This window comes from Myxine glutinosa, chromosome 1 (genome assembly GCF_964187855.1).
Source record: "Myxine glutinosa chromosome 1, kmMyxGlut1.1, whole genome shotgun sequence".
NCBI lineage: Eukaryota > Metazoa > Chordata > Myxini > Myxiniformes > Myxinidae > Myxine > Myxine glutinosa.
This window is the reverse complement of record NC_136261.1, coordinates 6051390-6070470: the sequence shown is the minus strand read 5'-3', so window position 1 is coordinate 6070470 and position 19081 is coordinate 6051390. Positions and strand designations below refer to the sequence as shown.

General features: G+C 46.1%; 2 protein-coding genes across 13 annotated transcripts in view; one reads left to right on the top strand and one right to left on the bottom strand.

The window, feature by feature from the left end:
• Positions 1-19081, bottom strand: part of LOC137420997 (uncharacterized) — a 129303-nt gene that overhangs the window by 43147 nt on the left and 67075 nt on the right. For 9 of the 12 annotated variants that reach the window (XM_078777618.1, XM_078777567.1, XM_078777692.1 and 6 more), the window contains 2 exons: positions 2885-3011; positions 2130-2272 (listed from right to left, as the gene is read on the bottom strand). In XM_078777618.1, the coding sequence (XP_078633744.1) occupies positions 2130-2272; positions 2885-2902 (161 nt within the window). In that variant the 5' untranslated portion in view covers positions 2903-3011. The remainder of the gene's footprint in view (positions 1-2129; positions 2273-2884; positions 3012-19081) is intronic. The other 3 variants (XM_078777534.1, XM_078777206.1, XM_078777428.1) reach the window with 1 other exon arrangement.
• The window catches only part of LOC137416241 (DNA-directed RNA polymerases I, II, and III subunit RPABC3), an 890838-nt gene continuing 886890 nt past the window's right edge, over positions 15134-19081 (top strand). The window contains exon 1 of the mRNA XM_078778747.1: positions 15134-15382. Coding sequence (XP_078634873.1) covers positions 15149-15382 — 234 coding nt within the window. The 5' untranslated portion in view covers positions 15134-15148. The remainder of the gene's footprint in view (positions 15383-19081) is intronic.

The following is a 19081-nucleotide window of genomic DNA, read 5'->3' as shown; positions in this document are numbered from 1 at the left end:
CTTCCGCCTGGTTGGCCATATCACTCAATGGTGAAGAATCACTTTAAAAATTCGACCAGATGGAGGATCCGGATCCAGATCTTCACCAAAATTGAATCGTTTCTTCCTTGTCACACACACAACCTGTCCACCAAGTTTCGTCCAAATCCATCTATAACTTTTAGAGATATCCGGCTATATGTTGGTGTTAGCCCTATCTCCCAATGGTGAAGAATCACTTTTTAAAATTAAATAATTCTCATATCCGAATCCATATTCAGATCTTCACCAAAATTGAATCTTTTTGTCCTTGTCAGACATCCAACCGGTTCACCAAGTTTCGTCCAAATCCGTCCACAACTTTTTGAGATGTCCTGCTATGTAACGTTTTTGGTCCGATCTCCCAATGGTGAAGAATCACTTTAAAAATTAAATAATTCTCGTATCCGAATCCATATTCAGATCTTCACCAAAATCGAATCTATTTGTCCTTGTCAGACACCCAACCTGTCCACCAAGTTTCGTCCAAATCCGTCCACAACCCTTTGAGATGTCCTGCTATGTAACGTTTTTGGTCCGATCTCCCAATGGTGAAGATTCACTTAATATATTAAATAATTCTCATATCCGAATCCATATTCAGATCTTCACCAAAATCGAATCTATTTGTCCTTGTCAGACACCCAACCTGTCCACCAAGTTTCGCCAAAATCCGTCCACAACCTTTTGAGATATCCTGCTATGTATCGTTTTTGGCCCGATCTCCCAATGGTGAAGAATCACTTAAAAATTCTGGTAGTCGGATCCGAATCCGGACCTTCACCAAAATTTAATAATTTCGTCCTTGCGACATACACGACATCTCTGCCAAATTTCGTCCGATCCGTCCACAACTTTTTGAGATATCTTGTTCACAAACAAACAAACAAACAAATAAACAGGGGTGAAAACATAACCTCCATCCACCTTTGGTGGTGGAGGTAACTAACTACAATCATTAGGGCCACATACATTATGTAATTATCAAGCATCTGTTAACAACAGAAGGCACCTCCAGATATGTGCCTGCATATTGAATGATCAAGTGGCGAGAAGGATCTGCGATATGGCATGAAAAATGCATTTATTGAGGAGGTGATGGAAAAGTCAGAATAATATATCCGCCTCGAGGTGTTTTAACACGAGTGCATGCAGTGCCTGCCTCCTCCAGGACATGTGACCAGCAGATGCCTCCCAATGCTCTCATCGACTGGCTGCACTTGTTGTTGAACTACACAAGGGAACCATTGAAGACGACAACCACTCATTTTGCTCAGAATAAAGTTCCCTTAGTATAGAAATAAGTAATTAATGATAATTTAGGATCATATTAAACTGAACTTGGACACAAGAGGCCATGTGGTCAATCATGCCTGTTCTTCATCGACATCCCATCAAACTCAATTTAAATCTATGGTGGTGTATCAAACTCGATTTAAATCTATCTGACGTTTCTGCTGCCACTACCTATGCAGGTAGATGGTTCCATGTATTACCTTCTTCTGGGTGAAAGACTGCTATCGTAACTCTCCTCTTCTATGCTCTCAGGGTATGGACCCTCCAACATGACCCCGACACTGTCCATTCTGATGAAAAACTTTGTATGACCAGATGGGATTGAGGGGATTGAGGGGTCACTTATTTTGTTTCCATCCTTCATTAGTCCCTGGTGTTGGGCTAGCGGCTAGGGTGCCGGCTGAGGATCCTAGGATCCTGGGTTCGAATCCCGGTCAATCGCTGAATTAACGCCAGGGGGGTTGACTCAGCCTGTCATCCTTCCGAGGTCGGCAAATTGAGTACCAGTTCACTGGTAATTCCCTGCTTGTCGTTAAAGGCGGCAAAAAGGGTTGGCGTCAGGAAGGGCATCCGGCCGTAAAACATTGCTTCAAAAAGGGGACCGAAAAACAACAACAACCACAGTTCCCGAAAAAGGCCAACCCCCGCTTGCGGGGAAAAATGGCCTCTAAAAAAAAGGTGGTTTTTTATTATCAAAAACACCTCCATCAGATCCCCTCCTGATTTTCTCAAAATTTAGCCCAATTTGGAGGTAATCAAGCTCAAGGTATTTGGTGCACATTACATTCTACATGTAAGATGGTGAGAGTTCGTACCGTGTATTCATTTTGTGTGTCTGAAAGCCAAGGTAGGGGTCCAGCACAAGACTGGTGGTGAGGTCATCGTTGTCGCAGAGCTCTTTTGGTGTCATGCCGGTGGAGGGAACGTAGCGAGAGCTCCGGCTCTCCGGGAGAACACCCTGGTGCACACACACAGCAATGGAGGTGACCCTCGTATGCTGACCAACCAGGTGCCAATAAGGAAAAGGTTACTGGGGCCTAAATGTACAACATCCACAAACAGTGTAAATATTCACCAGTCAACTTAGTGTTGAACTATAATTGAGGGGAAAATTCCAATTTCAATTTGAGAAGGATTATGGTTTTTGAGAAGGATTTGGATAGGAAAACCATATTTGAGAAGGATTTGGATTATGGACTGCAAAATATTTTCAGCGGGTACATGACCTCAGACCTTTGACCTGTTGAACCCAAAATCGAATCATTTTATCTTTGTATTATAGTCCATAACTGGGCCAAGTTTGGTAGAAACATCTTTGGTGGGTCACAAGTTATCATGCGAACAAATAAAATTCCGATAACGCATCAGTGGACAGGCAGACAAACGGAAAACCATAGAAAGAAGGTCCATGGTGACGCAAGTACTGAAGTGTCAGAGATAGAGCATTTAATACTGAATAGACGATAGACTGCAAGGCCCCATCGTCAAACAAACAAACAGGTGTGTTATATTAACAAATGATGACACGGCAGTGGGATCTCAATTCCACATCGAAATTCTGATGCCATACCTTTCCCATTTTCATCATGGAGAGGAAGAAGAAATAAGGAAAGTATCACGCACAGCACAATGCCAGGTTTAGCCCAGGTAAAAGGGTTGTGCTAAATCCATAGCACGTGCGTACTACTGCAGCCTACCTGCAAAAAAACAAGCATGAATGAAAAGGTGGGCAAGTACCAGCTTTGCCAATCGACACAAACAACTGTTTAATGTTCAGTTCGGTAAGAACTCTGTCTAACTTGATAGAAGAGAATAAAACATTTCAAATGTTGTGGAAAAACAAAATTCGTGCAGGAAAGCAAGACATCCACGACTCACTCGAAATACATTCAGAGGTAACAGGTGACCATCACCGACACTAATCAAAGAGTGATTATCTCAAGCAAAGGACAAAATCAAATCCAGAATTATGAAGTCTGTACGGACATGACTGGATTCTAGGTCCTGGTTATAATGTCTTGGGAACAATCTGTGATATAAAAAGAGCTCGGTCTCTGCGTGCGCCATCAACAATACCCCCTATTGGTATATATATATACACAGTCACGTGAAAAAGTAAGTACACCCCATGTAAAGTTTTGACTTTTTCAACATATTTCAACATAGAGCTATTTGATCTTCATTTCAACAATCTTGATAGATAAAGGTGATATAATATAACAAATATCATGAAACATTTACATTTTGTAGTCCATTGTATAATTTAAATAAACATAAATGCAAATTTCACATGTGGAAAAAGTAAGTACACCCTTGGCTCTAATAGGTGGTGTTGCCCCCTTTGGCAGAAACAACCTCAAGTAGGCGTTTCTTATAACTGTCTACCAGTCTCTGACATGGCCTTAAAATGCATGTGTTGTTGTGTTGTAGTCTCTGACATCGACTGGGAGAAATTTTTGCCCACTCCTCCAGCAGAATTCTTTCAGCTGTGCGATGTTTGAGGGGTTTCTTGCATCCACAGCTCGTTTCAAATCGCCCCACAACATCTCGATGGGATTTCGATCCGGGCTTTGACTTGGCCATTCGAGAAACCTCCATTTCTTACTTTTCAGCCATTCCTTGGTGGATTTACTGGTATGTTTGGAGACATTGTCATGGTGCAAGGTCCACCTTCGGTTGAGCTTCAACTTTCCGACAGATGGCCTCACATTATCCTCAAGCACCCTCTGGTACAATGAAGAATTCATAGTGGATTCTATGATGGTGAGCTGCCCAGGCCCTGATGCAGCAAAGCTGCCCCAAACCATAATATTTCCACCACCATGCTTTACAGTTGGTATCAGGTTCTTGTGGTCAAATGCTGTCTTTGGTTTTTGCCAAACATGTCTTCTGGCACTGTGGCCAAATAGCTGTACATTTGACTCATCTGTCAAGAGCACATTGTCCCAGAGGTGCTGGGCTTTGCCGAGGTGTTCATTGGCAAACTTTAGTCTTGCCCTGATGTTCTTTCTGGACAGCAAAGGTTTACTCCTGGCACACCTCCCATGCAGATCAAATTTGTGCAGCTTCTTTCTAATGGTAGACTCGTGCACTTTGACATCAACAGTGGCAAGAGCTACCTGTAGGTCCCGTGATGACATTCTGGGGTTCTTAGAGACTTCTTTCAGCATCTTGCGGTCTGCTCTCGGGCTGAACTTGCTGGGGTGGCCTGGCCTGAACAAGTTGGCAGTTCTTTGTAATCTTCTCCACTTGTAGATGATCTTCCGGACAGTCGAATGATTGATTTTAAATTGTTTGGAGATCTTTTTAAATCCCTTCCCAGACTCGTAGGCATCTATAACCTTCTTTCTATATACAGACTTGGCATTTAATATGGAATCATTTTTTTGTGGGGGTGAACTTACTTTTCAAGATGACTTAGAACCAAAAGTTCATTGGAATTATGTTGAAATTATTCTAGATTTTGTTAATGTGACCGTTAAAAGAAACAAAAACCACATTTGACATTTCGAAGCAAATAAATTGATCCTTGAAAGTGATGCAAACTGATATCGAACTCAATTCACGGACAGTACTGTGTTAAACTTCTGTACGTTTTCCAGAAGTATCTCTTTATTTTGCACATTACCCAATTTTTTTTCAACAAAAACAAAAGCTAAATTATGACTGGGATTACGGACATTAAAATTACAGTTCAGTACTTCGTGTAACCCCCACGAGCATTCAGGAGAGCACGTACATGTCGAGGCATGCTGTTCACGAGATTTGCCAAGGTTTGGACAGGAATCGCTTGCCATGCAGTGACAATAGTCTGCTGCAATTCACGCACAGAGGTAAGCTGCTGGTCCAAGTTGTCGATTTGACGCGTTAATTCTGCCCACAAGTTCTCTATCGGATTCATACCCGGGGACATGGCAGGCCACTCCATATGCTCTACACCACGGTCAGCAAGAAAGTGTTGGATCATGCGAGCACGATGAGGCCGTGCATTGTCATCTTGGAAGACAAAGTTTCCTCGAAAGGCTGCACGAGCAAATGGAAGCAATGTTTCTTCCAGAATGACCCTGTACTTGAACTGGTTCAGGTTTCCATTCAGAACAACCAGGTCAGTTTTGCCCCCTGCATGAAAAGCAGCCCAAACGGTCACCCCACCACTTCCAGCTTGGACTCTTGGCCCTATAAATCTTCGTTGTGGGCTTCATGCACTTGTCTGCACACTCGGACGTGGCCATCTTGACGATAGACCAGAAATCTAGACTCGTCACTGAAGGTCACGTGATTCCAGTGTCCTGGCTGCCATTGACGGTGCTCTCTGGCCCACTGCAATCGGTGCTGGCTGTGTTGTCTGGTCAGGCGTGGCTTTCTCAGGGGACGCCTGGCACGATAGCCTGCTTGAACCAGTCGTTGGTTGACTCGCCCTCTGGATACAGGCACATTTGTCAGTTGCTGCCACTCAGCCCTAAGCCGATTAGCTGACTTGGTACGGCCATTGCAGACTAACCGGTGCAGCTGGCGATCATCTCTCCTTGTGGTTCTGCGTGGACGTCCTGGCCTTGGTATTGGAGTAGGGAAACCCCTCTGAGCATTTCGTTTCAGGATCTTTGACACCTGACCTTGAGTGATGCCATACTGCCGAGCAATAGCACGCTGTTTCATGCCAGAATTTCGTAAAGCCACTACTCCATGACAAACAGCATTGTCAAGTTGATGGACCATCTCCAGAGGAAGCGTCAATAACTTTTGTAGACGTGCAGCAGTTGTTTTCCACTAATACAGAACGCAACAACCCTTATATACCCGATTGTGAAGCCAATCGTCAAATGTACCTGTCCTTACATTTTGGCACGCCACCTGTGATATAATCCTGTTATTGACTTCTTGCTGCGAAAGACAATCAGTGACATGGTTCTTCCAACAAAGACATCACCGAAGGGTAAAAGAAACTCACCAGATTGATATACTGAGTTCAGAAAGTAAACCCAAGTCAAGAAATATTCCATATTAAATGCCAAGTCTGTCTATGTACATACATATATACACATACAAATACATACATATATATACATACATACATATACATACATATATGTACATACATATATATACATACATATATATACATACATATATATACATACATATATATATACATACATATACAGACTTGGCATTTAATATGGAATTTTTTTTTTTTCTTGACGGGTTTAATTTCTGAACTCGGTATATCAATCTGGTGAGTTTCTTTTACGCTTCGGTGATTTCTTTGTTAAAAGAACCATGTCACTGATTGTCTGTCGCAGCAAGAAGTCAAAAACAGGATTATATCACAGGTGCGTGACAAAATGTACGGACAGGTACATTTGACGATTGGCTTCACAATCGGGTATATAAGGGTTGTTGCGTTCTGTATTAGTGGAAAACAACTGCTGCACATCTACAAAAGTTATTGCCGCTTCCCCTGGAGATGGTCCATCAACTCGACAATGCTGTTTGTCATTTAGTGGTGGCTTTACGAAATTCCGGCATGAAACAGCGTGTTATTGCTTGGCAGTATGGCATCACTCAAGGTCAGGTGTCAAATATCCTGAAACGAAATGCTCAGAGGGATGTCCCTCCTCCAATACCGAGGCCAGGACGTCCCCGCAGAACCACAAGGAGGGTTGATCGCCAGCTGCACCGGTTAGTCCGCAATGGCCGTACCAAGTCAGCTAATCGGCTTAGGGCTGAGTGGCAGCAAATGACAAATGTGCCTGTATCCAGAAGGCTAGTCGACCAACGACTGGTTCAAGCAGGCTATCGTGCCAGGCGTCCCCTGAGAAAGCCACGTCTGACCAGACAACACCGCCAGCGCCGATTGCAGTGGGCCAGAGAGCACCGTCAATGGCAGCCAGGACACTGGAATCACGTGATCTTAAGTGACGAGTCTAGATTTCTGGTCTATCGTCAAGATGGCCGCGTCCGAGTGCGCAGACAAGTGCATGAAGCCTACAACGAAGATTGTATAGTGCCAAGAGTCCAAGCTGGAGGTGGTGGGGTGACCGTTTGGGCTGCTTTTCATGCAGGGGGCAAAACTGACCTAGTTGTTCTGAATGGAAACCTGAACCAGTTCAAGCACAAGGCCATTCTGGAAGAAACTTTGCTTCCATTTGCTCGTGCAGCCTTTCGAGGAAACTTTGTCTTCCAAGATGACAATGCACGGCCTCATCGTGCTCGCATGATCCAACACTTTCTTGCTGACTGTGGTGTAGAGCATATGGAGTGGCCTGCCATGTCCCCGGATATGAATCCGATAGAGAACTTGTGGGCAGAATTAACGCGTCAAATCGACAACTTGGACCAGCAGCCTGCCTCTGTGCGTGAATTGCAGCAGGCTATTGTAACTGCATGGCATGCGATTCCTGTCCAAACCTTGGCAAATCTCGTGAACAGCATGCCTCAACGTGTACGTGCTCTCCTGAATGCTCGTGGGGGTTACACGAAGTACTGAACTGTAATTTTACTGTCCGTAATCCCAGTCGTAATTTAACTTTTGTTTTTGTTAAAAAAAATTTTGGCTAACGTGCAAAATAAAGAGATACTTCTGGAAAACGCACAGAAGTTTAACACAGTACTGTCCGTGAATTGAGTTCGATATCAGTTGACATCACTTTCAAGGATCAATTTATGTGCTTCGAAATGTCAAATATGGTTTTTGTTTCTTTTGAAGGTCACATTAACAAAATCTGGAATAATTTCAACATAATTCCAATGAACTTTTGGTTCGAAGTCATCTTGAAAAGTAAGTTCACCCCCACAAAAAATATATTCCATATTAAATGCCAAGTCTGTATATACATACATATATATACATACATATATATACATACATACATATATATACATACATATATATACATACATATATATACATACATTATATATATACGTACATATATATGCATACATATATATATATATACATACATATATATATCTACAAACATATATATATCTACAAACATATATATATATATATATATATATATATATATATATATATATATATATATATATATATATATATATATATATATATATATATATGATAACCGAGAAGGAAGTTGAGGAAGCGATAAAAGCAATGAAGAGTAGAAAAGCGGGAGGGCCGATGGGAGTTGTGGGAAATATGTTGAAGGCAGCAGGAAGTTGGGGTGTGAAGAGAATGACAGAGATCTGCAATCTGGTGGTGAACGAAGGCCGCATTCCAGTGGATTGTGAACTGAGTACCCTCGTCCCTCTATACAAGGGGAAAGGTGACCCTCTGGACTGTGGCTCGTATCAAGCGATAAAGTTATTGGAGCATGGCATGAAGGTATTGGAAAGGGTGTTGGAGAGGAGGATGAGGAAGAAAGTGAAGATTGACGAAATGCAGTTTGGATTTATGCCAGGAAGAGGAACGACAGACGCGCTTTTCATTGTGAGGCAGTTGCAGGAGAAGTGCATGGAGAAGAGGAAGAAGTTGTTTCTTGGGTTTGTTGATCTGGAGAAAGCATTCGATAGGGTTCCACACGAAGTATTGACATGGGCATTGAGGAAGTTATGAGTGGAGGAATGGTTGATCAGAGTAATGATGGCAATGTACAAAAGAGAGCGCACAGCTGTAACGACGAAGGACGGGAACAGTGGTGAGTTTGAGGTGAAGGTGGGAGTACATCAGGGGTCGGTACTAAATCCACTACTATTTGTAGCTGTGATGGAGGTGCTGGCTCGGAACGTAAAGGAGGGTTTACCGTGTGAGTTGTTGTATGCAGATGATCTGGTGTTGATTGCGGAAAGTATGGATGGACTGAAGGAAAAGATGAACAAGTGGAAGGAATGTATGGAGACAATAGGTCTGAAGGTGAATATCGGAAAGACGAAGGTGATGGCAAGTGGTAAAGCATGTGGTGAGGTGGAAAGAACTGGGAAGTGGCCATGTGCTGTGTGCAGGAAGGGTGTCGGAGTGAACTCCATTCAATGTACAATGTGTGCTGAGTGGGTTCATCAAAAATGTAGTGGTCTGAGAGGGTCATTAACCAGTGTGGCAGCTACATTCAAATGTAAGGTGTGCACAGATGGAGCTGCAGATGGAGGAAATGTTGAGTTGGATCTTGGAGATGGCGTGAAGCTGGAAGGTGTGAAAACATTTTGCTACCTCGGAGACATGCTGAATGGAGAAGGTGGATCAGACTCGGCAACGGTTGCGAGAGTGAGATTTGCATGGAAGAAGTTTCAGGAACTGAGTGGCGTGCTGATGATGATGGGAGTGTTGTTGAAGCGGGAGGGAAATGTGTATGCTGCATGTGTGAGAAGTGTTATGATTTATGGAAGCGAGACATGGGTAATGAACGTAGAGCAGCAACGAAGGCTGGAAAGGGTGGAAATGCGAATGGTTCGGTGGATGTGCAGAGTATCGTTGAGAGTGAGGAAGACAAATGATGAATTGTGAAAGATGATGGGAATAGAGCCTGTGATTGATGCTGTGAAGAGGAACAGGTTGAGATGGTTTGGTCATGTGTTGAGGAAGGATGAAAGTGACTGGTTGAGAAGAGTGATGGAAATGAATGGAGAAGGTAGAGGACGGGGAAGACCGAGAAAGACTTGGCTAAAGATGGTGGAAGAAGAAATGTGGGCAAGGGGGTTAACAAGGAGAGATGTAGAAAATAGGGCAAAATGGAGAAGATTGTCATGGGGACTACAAGGCTAACCCCCGCTCGAGCAGGGAAAATGGCCTTAAAATGCATGTTGTGTGTATATATATATATATATATATATATATATATATATATATTGTTGCAGATATGAGGACTGTATTTTTTTGATTGTGCTTTATTATGAATATTGGTTATTCTGCACCTCCTGCCTCCGGAGCTGTGTCAAGGTCAAAGGGCGTCCCATAATTAGTCTATAGAGCACCCACACTACAGCCAATCATAGAATTCCCCTGTTCAACAGTTATATCTTATTATGTGTTTTAGGGTAAGGCTGTGTCTCCCATTAATTGAAATACTCCATTGCACCAGTGAAAGAGATAGATTCCCTTCATTCCCATTCCCAAAACCTCCATTCCCCCTTTTCGTCATTTGCCATTCGCATTGCCAACTGCATTTTGGGCGGTTTTCTCTTCATCCGCCATTGACCACGAGGCAGGGTTGGGGAAGAAAGGCGGGTCCCCATCTCGTCATAGAGGGGAGGAGTGAGTCAGCCCCACTCAACCAACCACGAACAAGGGGTTGGACTTGGAGAGGGTGTGGAGAGAAACATCAAGGAGGTTTGCGAAGGTTGAGGGGTGGCGCCTATATAACCCACGGCAGGGCGTTTTTCCCGAGCGGCAGACAAGAGAGATGAGCTTTGACGGAGAAACTGCGAGAGAAGTCCAGGGTTGAACTGCAGCTCGAGCCACCGAAACTGCACTCACTGCAGCTCGAGCCACCGAAACTGCACTTGCTGCAGCTCGAGCCACTGAAACTGCATTTGCTGCAGCTGGAGCCACCGAAACTGCAGCCACAGCAGCGTGAGGCCTGGACGGCAGTTTGGAGCAGGGCCGCGAAGGAGCGGCGGCTGCCCACGAGTCGATCAGCTGCAGAACTAGTTGGACCTCCCTATCCCGCCAGCCATCCACCAGCCACCCACCTGCCATCCCTATCATCATTCCCCGTGTAAGTGTGCTCGTAGTCTGTCTTTTGTCTTGTCCCTGGGTAGTAACAATAAGTCTGTATAAGTTAGTATTTTCACTGTGTCACCTGCGTCTCATGTGCTTGTAAATAAACGTGACTGCTGTCTTTTTGCTTATGTGTGTGAATAGTAAATAAATTTAGTAGTATTTCCAAACCTTTCTTTGCCTTCGTTTTCCTCTTTGCATTCGGTCGCTTTAGAGTTTTCCCGATTGAATAGCGGTGGCGCGATCCGGCCAAAGTTTGGGGCAAATCGGGTATTAGTCGGGGAATAACTGTTCGGTCGCGGTAATACCAACCGCTCGGTAAATAACATCTTTAACCTCGTCCGCAATAATTGGTGTCTGGGAGTGAGATACGGACCCGAAGCGCGCTTAACGCGCTCAAAATTACAAGCTGCTGGAAATGTGTTGTTTTACAAAAACCCGAATTTTGAAATCGCGCCATGGCTGGTCAAGGCGATCGGATGCCGGTGGGTGAGCTAGAGGAGGGGTTAGGAGTAAGCCAGGACCAGAGGGACGAAGTAGAGGAGAACATTGGCAATGTGGTTGAGGGAGTATCAGACGCACAAAATGGCGTCCTCGCGCACGTGGGTGTAGCGGCACCAAATCTAGCCGCGCCCGCGACCGTAGCAGCGCCGCTGGTGGATTCGGACCTTTTTATGATGATACAAATGAGGGCCCTTATGGACAGGCTAGAAGCAAAAATGGATGCTTATGGTGAGCGAATGGGACAAATGGGGAACCGGATGGATGCTCAGAGTGAGCAAATGAGGGCTAACAGTGAGCGGTTGGGAAACCAAATTGAAGCAATAACGAACGGAATGAGGGCCGATATGGAGCGAATCGGCAAGATTGGGGACAGAATGGGTGACCGCATGCAAAAATGTGGGGAGACCATGGATCGCATGGTGGGGGAAAGGGTCCCAGGGGTGCACGAGGAGGTAACGCGGGTCGAGAAGCGCTGGTTGAACGAAGTTGAGAAAAGCACGGGTACAATGACGGGGGTAGAAATCGCGACCCGGGGTTTGGAAAAGCCGGCGACCGATGAGGTAGAGGGAATTTTATTAAAACCAACGGTCGTCGAGGGGAACAAAGACAAAGTGGAAGTGGGCATTGAAATTGAAGAGATGACGGAGGTAGCCCGGGAATTGCAGGGAGAAATGGAATATGTACAAAGTACCTGCTCAAATCATGATGATGTACTCGCTAATCCAAATGGAAGTTTGCAGGTTCGCGTGGAGAAAAGGATCCCCCAGGTGAGTCGTGCTGTATATTGTGCGGGTAGATTTTGCAGGAGGATGTTTGGCGACAAAAGAATTGTCGCGCGATTGGGATTGATATGGCACCCGGGCGTTGGTGAAGGGTCCCGTGTGAGTAGAAATGGCACGCGTGGGAGGAAAAAGTGTGCGTCGGCGAGTGGGTGTGTTATAAAGTGTGGGAGTGAAACCGAGTGCGAGCGAGAATGCACGTCGGGGTGTACGGAGTGTACGTGCGAGGGTGAGAGTGACCCGGAGAGTGAGTTGGTGGTGGAGCGGGTGCGAGAATGCACGCTTGGAATGGTTGAGGGTGTGCGAGGAAGCACACCTGAGTTGGTCATGGCGCGAGTGTGGGAGAGCCCATCTGAGCGCGTGAGTGGGTGGATGCCAGAGTGCACGCCCATGGTGAGTGTTACGGAGGACGTAACGGAGGAGAGGTGTGGACCGAGGTGTGCGCGAGAGGTGTGGAGTGTAACAGGGAGAGCGTTGGTGGAATGTACGGACGGCGTTGGAACGCCGGGTTTTGGGAGTGTGAAAGGGGTAGCGTATGCGTGTGAGCATGCAGGTGAAGCATCGACGGTAACCGGGTTAGCGGTTAGGATGACGGATAGCCGATGCGAGCACTCGGGGCGCGGTGTGATTTGTTGGATGCAGGGCCCGGCGCGGATCGAAGCTGCGTCGTTTCTCTTCGAAGCGTCGTTGCCGATTCGGGCTTGGCCCCGCCCCGCACGGTCGAGTCCGGGCCTTGTCGGGCCAGGCGACCGGTCCGGTTCAAGGGCAAGTGGGAGGAAGCGGAACGGTGCCCCCTCGTGGGGATGGGGTTCCGACCGAGGGAGATTGAGCCATCGGGCCCGGGACCGCAAGGTGCCGCGCTGAGATGGTGCGTGGAATCTCGGCCCGACCAAACCACCTCCCTTGAACCGAAAGCCGGACGGATTCAACCTGCAGGCAACCAAACCACCCGAATTCATTGCTCGGCTTTGCGAAGCCGAGTTTAATGATGTCATGACGCACCGAGGCTAGGATATAGCGGACTGTGATGATAGTGATAGTGATAGTGATAGTGATTTGATACGAAATTTAGAAAAGTGAATAGAATTGGCAGTAATTGGAAAATTTTTGATTGGCTGAAATTTGGTGAGCAAAATTGATATTGGGAGATGCCCCATGTGAAGGGATGGCCAATCCACCATCCCTCACAAAGGGGGGCAAAGGAGCACTAGCTTATGGGGTTGATGGCAGTGAAAACTAGCCCGGGTGGGTTAGGATAGTGTGTGTAGGGCCCTAGAAGATGACATTAGGTAACGTTAAGGATTAGGTAGTGACTGATACCTGTAGTGGGGACGCAGGTAGATTAGTGTGGATGATAATGACGTGGTATGTGCTTAGTTTAAAGGGAAGACGGGGAGCACTAAGTTAGCAGGGCAACAGGTAGTTCAGATGATGCCGTGTGAGTGTTGGAGGTGTATTCAAGTGTATTGAGCAGTGTGTGAGGAACAGGTGTGACTGAACAGGTGTGATTGCACAGGTGTGCAACTGAACAGGTGGATGGAGCAGTGTATGAGTAAGAATGATAGTGATAGTGATGTGTGTTGTGTTGACCAACTGGTCCAGGAAGAGAAGGAGGGTGCAGGTGGCACCAGGTGTGATTGCACAGGTGTGCAACAACAGGTATGGAGAATGGTTGTGTGGAATAAATGGTAGTGTGGAATATCTGGAGTATTGGAATGGATGGTCGTGGAGTGAGTATGACGGAAATTGTGGAGTGGAGTGGATGGTGCGAAGGTGTGAATGGGGGAAGAATAGACCCCCATCACGAATACCCGGGGCGGGTAGTGTAAGTGTTAGATAGAGGGTACAGGTAAATTGTGGTTGGATATTGGCATCTGTGGTGCGGTTGGAAGAATGATGTTTGGATGGGTGCATTAGTGTTGTGGAAATGGCTGGGCGTGTAGCCTGTTAGTGTGTGTAGTTGGTTTGGGCACTCCACCACTGTGAGGATGTCGGCAAGGTGAGGCCGCAGGTGGGCTCTGGGAGCCGGTAGTAGTTGTTGTGGATGGGGCCCGAGGATCCGGAGGACGGACCCGGGTAGCCCAGTGCCAGAGGGCACCAAGGGGTGACAGAGCCAGGAGGGGCCTTCCCCAATTAGATAGGTTAGGGTGAGGAGCTAGGTAAGCTCGGGTGGCAACTGCAGTGGTGGAGGTGTGCAGGTGGGTAGACCTGCTGGGAGAGCTACACGTCACAGCCCAGAAATTGTGCAAGGGCACCGGGAGATGAATCGGGGGAGTGAGACCCCAAATTGAGAAGCACCACAGTTTGGTCAATGGGAATTGGTTATTAGAACCCATAGTGTAAGTGGCCAATGGATTGGCAGGGAAAGACCCCGGGTAGTGTAAAGTGTGTTAAAGTCATTTAGAGGATAGTTAGGAAGAAGGATCTCCTCGCACCATCTACATCCACTCACCTGAGGTGACAGGTACTCCACATCATGCCATGTTTAATTATTTTTATGTGCAAATGTTTTGGATTGTGAGACGCATCATGACGTGGGTGTGACATTGTGCTTTATGTTCCATCTCTTCCTCCTTATGAGGATTGATGACGAATTGGGTGATGGCAAATTTTGGATAGAGGGATTGTGGAGACGAATTTGGTGTAGAAGGGAAATAAGGGGAAGACGTGACGGTAGCGACGAATTTGTAAATGTGTAGATTTTGTACATATGGGGTAAGGGCAAGGGTAGTGTAGGTGACAGGGGGGTGACGTACGGTAGGGACGAGCTTTCTCACTTCGCCCTCCGTACGCATTTCGCCTTGCATTGCCTTATTGATGTGTACCCTTGTGACCTTACCCCTCGCTCATTTGTCCCCCTTTTGTCTCCCACATGACCTGTGCGCCATTGGGCGCCGAGGGGAGCGTGCGTGAGTCCTCCATTGTGCGCCCGGAATTCCCAGAACCAGCTGTCTGCATCGATGCACCACATTATGGACCACATGCCTGTGGCCGAGCACCACTTATGGACCCCATGGGTTGGGGCATGGCCCCTCTGCTGGAACCGGCCATGAGGGCCCGAAATCTTGCTGGCGGACCTTGGCCACAGGGCACCGATGCCCCACAGGTGAACCACACTAGTCGGCCCTGTGGGCCATAAATAAAATAAAATAAAAAGGACACATTGGGCACACTTTATTGCAAATAGGCCGCCAGTAAGAAAATGAAAGAAAGACAACAACTGGAAGAACAAATAATAATAACCAGCAGAGGGAGCCGAAGAGCAAGAGACCACCTGCAGGGTTAGGGGTTGTTGATTTATTTTTATTATTAAACATGCATTGAACATTGATGAACTGTGGTGACTGCACCGATTGGTGCTTGAGGGTGCTTGTATTGGTGCGTTTTTAGGTGCTTTCATGGTGCATTGATGCAGAGCAGACTGTCTCCCCCCAGAAAGAACAATTACAGGTCCTGGGTTAGTTTTGTAAATAAAAGCAGAGTCAATTGTAAATAATGCTCCCCACCGTCAGTGTGTAGTTTGAAGACCATAGCGCAATTCGGTTAACTGTGGGCGTAAGTCTGTTAGGCAGGGTGCAATGGAGCAGCGGGACACATTTATTTATGTTTTAAAAACTGTCGCACTCAGGGTCAGGTTAAAAGTAGAGGGAATTACACCTACGTGTCACACTAAATAAAAGTTGTAGGCCCGGGAGGTGCCTAAGAGGAGGAGGGTGCAGTGTTGCAGATATGAGGACTGTATTTTTTTGATTGTGCCTTATTATGAATATTGGTTATTCTGCGCCTCCTGCCTCCGGAGCTGTGTAAAGGTCAAAGGGCATCCCATAATTAGTCCATAGAGCACCCACACTACAGCCAATCATAGAATACCCCTGTTCAACAGTTATATCTTATTATGTGTTTTAGGGTAAGGCTGTCTCTCCCATTAATTGAAATACTCCATTGCACCAGTGAAAGAGATAGATTCCCTTCATTCCCATTCCCAAAACCTCCATTCCCCCTTTTCGTCAATTGCCATTCGCATTGCCAACTGCATTTTGGGCGGTTTTCTCTTCATCCGCCATTGACCACGAGGCAGGGTTGGGGAAGAAAGGCGGGTCCCCACCTCGTCATAGAGGGGAGTGAGTCAGCCCCACTCAACCAACCACGAACAAGGGGTTGGACTTGGAGAGGGTGTGGAGAGAAACATCGAGGAGGTTCGCGAAGGTTGAGGGGTGGGGCCTATATAACCCACGGCAGGGCGTTTTTCCCGAGCGGCAGACAAGAGAGATGAGCTTTGACGGAGAAACTGCGAGAGAAGTCCAGGGTTGAACTGCAGCTCGAGCCACCGAAACTGCACTCACTGCAGCTCGAGCCACCGAAACTGCACTTGCTGCAGCTCGAGCCACTGAAACTGCATTTGCTGCAGCTGGAGCCACCGAAACTGCAGCCACAGCAGCGTGAGGCCTGGACGGCAGTTTGGAGCAGGGCCGCGAAGGAGCGGCGGCTGCCCACGAGTCGATCAGCTGCAGAACTAGTTGGACCTCCCTATCCCGCCAGCCATCCACCAGCCACCCACCTGCCATCCCTATCATCATTCCCCGTGTAAGTGTGCTCGTAGTCTGTCTTTTGTCTTGTCCCTGGGTAGTAACAATAAGTCTGTATAAGCTAGTATTTTCACTGTGTCACCTGCGTCTCATGTGCTTGTAAATAAACGTGACTGCTGTCTTTTTGCTTATGTGTGTGAATAGTAAATAAATTTAGTAGTATTTCCAAACCTTTCTTTGCCTTCGTTTTCCTCTTTGCATTCGGTCACTTTAGAGTTTTCCCGATTGAATAGCGGTGGCGCGATCCGGCCAAAGTTTGGGGCAAATCGGGTATTAGTCGGGGAATAACTGTTCGGTCACGGTAATACCAACCGCTCGGTAAATAACATCTTTAACCGCGTCCGTAACAATATATATATATATATATATATATCTATATATCTATATATATATCTATATATATATCTATATATATATATATATATATATATATATATATATATATATATATATATATATATATATATATATATATATATATATATATATATACACCTCGACTGAGGACCCGGTCAGTGCGGCACACTTGTGACCAGGTGTGTTTTGAACTTGTGTATATATATATAATTATATATATATATATATATATATATATATATATATATATATATATATATATATATATATATATATATATATATATATTGATACGGTTCTGAGATTTGTATATATGACATCATTAAAAGTTAAAGGTTTGCCCCCCATAGTTAGTCCACGAGCAACACGTAGGCCCACTTCGAGTATTAGTTATGTCATAGTATGTGTAAGAGTAGGCCATTTCCCTCGTAATATCTGCGTTGTGTAAAGAAATGAGCTTAGGTCCTTTCATTTTTGCGGCCACCCTCCAATTCCACCATGGGCATAATCGATCCCGTGCCCCATTTTGACCGATCCCTCCGTGTGTTACGCTTTGGCTGCCAGAAGCATTCGCTGCCCTTGGTTTGCTCGAAACGAGCCCAGTAACACGAGGTAGGCCGAAGAAGAGGGAGGAGCGCGAGGGTCAAGGAGGGGCGGCGTCAAGGAGCACATCAGAGGCGATGATGGTAAGGGCCGCCAGCCAACCGGGGCTCTGTGGGCATGGCGTGATAGGGCGTGGTAAGGGCGCGTTTAGCAAGTTCCAGAGGGTTCTAAGGGCGTGGCAATAAAACCCTTTGCGCGAGGCCCCCACCTCAGTTGTGAGAGAGGACTTGTCGGCACAGGAGTTATGAGAAGGGAGAGGACTCGCGTGAACAAGACTGTATCCAGAGGACTGGAAGGAGTTGCATTGTATTGAACCATTATGTACGCAGCCACAGCGAGTGATAAACGGCCACAGCCCAGCCCTACCGTTCGCCATGTAATTGTCCCATGCGCGCCAACGACACGGGGAGAGCTCCTGCCGTCTCTACTATTCATCTACTTCGCGGTGCGAGCTGGGGACCGGAGGGAGAGCTGCCCGGACGCCATCCCTGGACGTGCTGACCTGTTCATCTGCAATCCCCATGTGAGCGTCTGTGTGTGAGACGGGCCCGTTTGTCTGGGTATTAAGTATAAGACTGTTTAAGGACTGCACTGTCTGTGTCTTCTTCTTCTGATCATTGTACATCGTGTAAATAAATCTTGTTATTCCTTTTCTTCCAATTCGACCGTTTCTGTGATTTCCATCATTGGGTAAGCGTGGCACGAATAAGAACCGCTTGGATCGGGGTCTAGTCATTGATAACGGCTCGGGTCACGGGTTCGCTACTACCGCTCGGTGTATCCACCAACACCCGTGATTCGTGCGGGGCTTATTTCCTCGTTTCTGGGCAGCGCAGGTAATTAGGTAATAGCGAATTCATAGTCGTAAAACCCTATTTCGCCCTGTCCGGGAAGGACGTCATAGGTCCCAGGTCCCGTCGGTCAGTCAAAGACAAGGGGACTACTCCCCCCTTGGTAAGGGGAAAAGGCTGGCGCTGAGATCCGCAATAATATATATGTATATATATATATATATATATATATATATATATATATATATATATATATATATATATATATATATATATATACATGTATATATACATGTATATATATATGTATATATATATGTATATATATATATATATATATATATACACATATATATATTTTTTTTTACGGATCTCGGTTTCGGCATTCCCCTTACCGAGGGGGTTTAATCCCCAGCTGGCCGTCCGAGTCCTGGAACTATCTCGCCACTCCCGGTCAGCGCTGAATAG